This window comes from Nestor notabilis, unplaced genomic scaffold (genome assembly GCF_000696875.1).
Source record: "Nestor notabilis isolate BGI_N333 unplaced genomic scaffold, ASM69687v1 scaffold11039, whole genome shotgun sequence".
NCBI classification, from domain to species: Eukaryota; Metazoa; Chordata; class Aves; order Psittaciformes; family Psittacidae; genus Nestor; species Nestor notabilis.
In genome coordinates this window covers 4,864-7,595 of record NW_009943262.1, presented here as the reverse complement: position 1 = coordinate 7,595, position 2,732 = coordinate 4,864, and the positions used below count along the sequence as shown (strand labels likewise).

The 2,732-nt window shown below is 41.5% G+C and overlaps 1 protein-coding gene across 1 annotated transcript in view; it reads right to left on the bottom strand.

The window, feature by feature from the left end:
• The window catches only part of COL4A6 (collagen, type IV, alpha 6), a gene marked incomplete at its 5' end in the record, with an annotated part of 42,814 nt that extends 40,402 nt beyond the window's left edge, over positions 1–2,412 (bottom strand). Inside the window, 2 exons of the mRNA XM_010021840.1 lie at positions 131–175; positions 2,278–2,412. Of these exons, the coding sequence (XP_010020142.1) occupies positions 131–175; positions 2,278–2,412 (180 nt within the window). The remainder of the gene's footprint in view (positions 1–130; positions 176–2,277) is intronic.
• Between the last annotated feature and the right edge of the window lie 320 nt (positions 2,413–2,732).

Here is a 2,732-nt window from a genome sequence, read left to right as displayed (position 1 = left end):
AACAAACACTGCCATTTCACTACAGAGAGAAGCAAGCACAAGATATACCATGCTTGTGCTAGGACAGTCTCAATGTGCTTTTGGTTGTGACTAACATTCTGGTGATTTATATTTACATACGGAAACTTACTGGGATCCCGTTGATGCCTTGAAATCCTGGAACTCCCATTGGGCCCTGGAGAAAAAGAGTACACACTGTATTTCACTTCATCAACCATGTATTTCAATTACCTGTGACACACTTTTCACTCCAGCATTTTTGGCCTTGGACTTTAGCTTTCAGGAGCAAACTTTCTCATGCAGATTCTCTCTGACCACAGGGGTCAGTGAAGATGGGAACTGAGCATCTGAGCTCGACTGGATGCCAAATGAGTGTTTCAGGAATGTTTTAATCAGGCAATTTAAAGTAAAAATATAATCTCCTACTGCACATCTGGGGAAAAGAAGATGCCAGGAAAATAAACAATCCAGTGTAAGCTTAACTCTCAGTGTCACACTTGACCTTCCAAGAGTTTCAACAGGACTTCGTAAGTTTTTCTGTCTATGCTTGGATAGTACCACGAGAGTCATGTAGATCACTCTACTAACTTCAGACCATCCCTGGCTTAGTTGCAAGTAGTTACCACTTTGTTGGTTCTTCTGTTCTGGATAGCAGCAAAACAGACTGTAAGACAGTCAGCTGAATATCCAGCTTAAACTCTTGCTTTGGAAAGGTAAAGGTATTGCTTCCATGAGGGCTGAAAAGACAAAATCTTATTGCATGTTGGTGTTGCATATGTATCCATTTCAGTGGACAGAAACAGCAGTTCTGGAAGATATAAGGGATTTTTTCAGCGCAAGGAAATTGGTTCCAATTGTTAAAGGCCAGTTCCTATCCTGGGTTTCTGTGTCTTCCAAAGTCTGGTTCAATGATTTCAGTGTCACCTGCTAGAATTATGAAAATGCTATCATTCGTATCAGCTCTCAGTCCTTGTTTTGAATCCTCCACTGCCTTTCACATGAACACAACACTGAAGCCATGATATTCACTGTCACCACTTCCAGTTTATTTGGTTCTTTCCCTTATGAGAAAGGGTAATAGAACTCCAAGGTGCTGACTAATATTAAATGAGAAGAGGGTGTAGCTGCAGCAAATGAAAGTACAGTTGAGCTGGTTTCATCTAGCTAGCTCACCTATCAGTAGTTGGGAAAAGGTGGCAGACAAACTCTGATCTACAGGTCCTGGTACAGAAACTGTCTTATTTGCACACATGACCTGAGTACATTGCCTCAAGTAGACTGGTAAGATGCTCTGGAATAGTTCCAGAATGAAAGCCCTTGTCCTGATGACCCAGATGTCCTTCAGATTTTAGAGACCATGCACAGCATGCAGGACTTCCTCTGTGTTTGAAGCTTTCAAGCTGTTGTCCTTGAAACATCCCTTTTGTCCAACCACACAGGCATGACAGTAGGAATCTCGTCCCAGTCCTTGCATCAGACAGTATCAGACTTCCCCATTTTAAAATTCATTACACAGCCTCTGCCAGGGTCTGTGGTGGGAGCATATACATGGCTCCAGCTTATACGATGAGACTTAATGAGTCCTCTGCATGCGACCCAAAACTCATGATGAGAACACATGCCTGGTGCACAATGTGAACTCTCTATTACTGGAAGTATTTGTTCATACTTCCATTCATTCTTTTGCCTAGCTCCAAACTTCCTTTTTGATACTTCCTTCCTACAAAGAGACAGCAGAGCAGATCTTAAGGGCATTAAGACGTTTTTATGTTTGCTGTTCTGCCTGTTCTTGCACACCGCATTCTTTGACACCCACACCTTATAGCTTATTCCATTTAATGACATAGTTTATAATATTCTTTCTGTTATAAGTAACTTTGGATCTGCAAAACTGAATTACGAGTTTCATTTAGTGCCCATTCCTTTTGCTCTTCTAGACACTAACACAGGATCTTCTACACAGGAACTACCCCCAGGTCTCTCTGAACATAGCATTAATAACATCCATCTGTTCCTGGACACATGAAGTGAAAGAATACTTGCAACAGCAGTGCTCATTTGGGGATGGTTCATCTACCAGGATGAGTAACTGTTCAGCAGCTTTAGGAACTGTGTTCTCATTCAAAAATAAAAGCAGGGATTTTCTAAAGACACTAAATGAAATACTGCTGTGTTCTTACCCCTGGGCACATAGTCCAATATTATCTTTAATTATTCAAATATATATACAAAGCCACAGATCTACTGCATGGACAGAAAAGTCTCTGCTGATCCTACCTTGTCACCTTTATGTCCAGCTGCTCCAGGGGGGCCCACTGCTCCTCTCTCACCTTTTGCTCCTGGCAAACCTTCTGGGCCAGTAAATCCAGGTGCACCTATTGGTCCTTGAAGCCCAATCGGTCCTGGTCGACCCTAATACACAAGAAAAAAGACATCAATGCACTGTGTTTACAAACTCCTTTGCAATTACTCTATTCAACTCAATCTTTAATGCAGTTTTCCCTGTACATTCTCAGAGCTTTTAGATATTATTTCAGGCAAGTCATGAGTACTAGTAAGAAATCTCCCCTTTTTTCCTGGAAGATTTATTACTACCTATATTGCTGTAGGAAGGAATGGGGGAAGACAACAGTGTTTTGAGATCAAATTGGCTGCTGCTTCTTCAGTTTGCACCTCTACTTCTAAGCTGCAGAGTACAAAAAAGTCTTGCTTATGCTTTAGATGAAGCACAA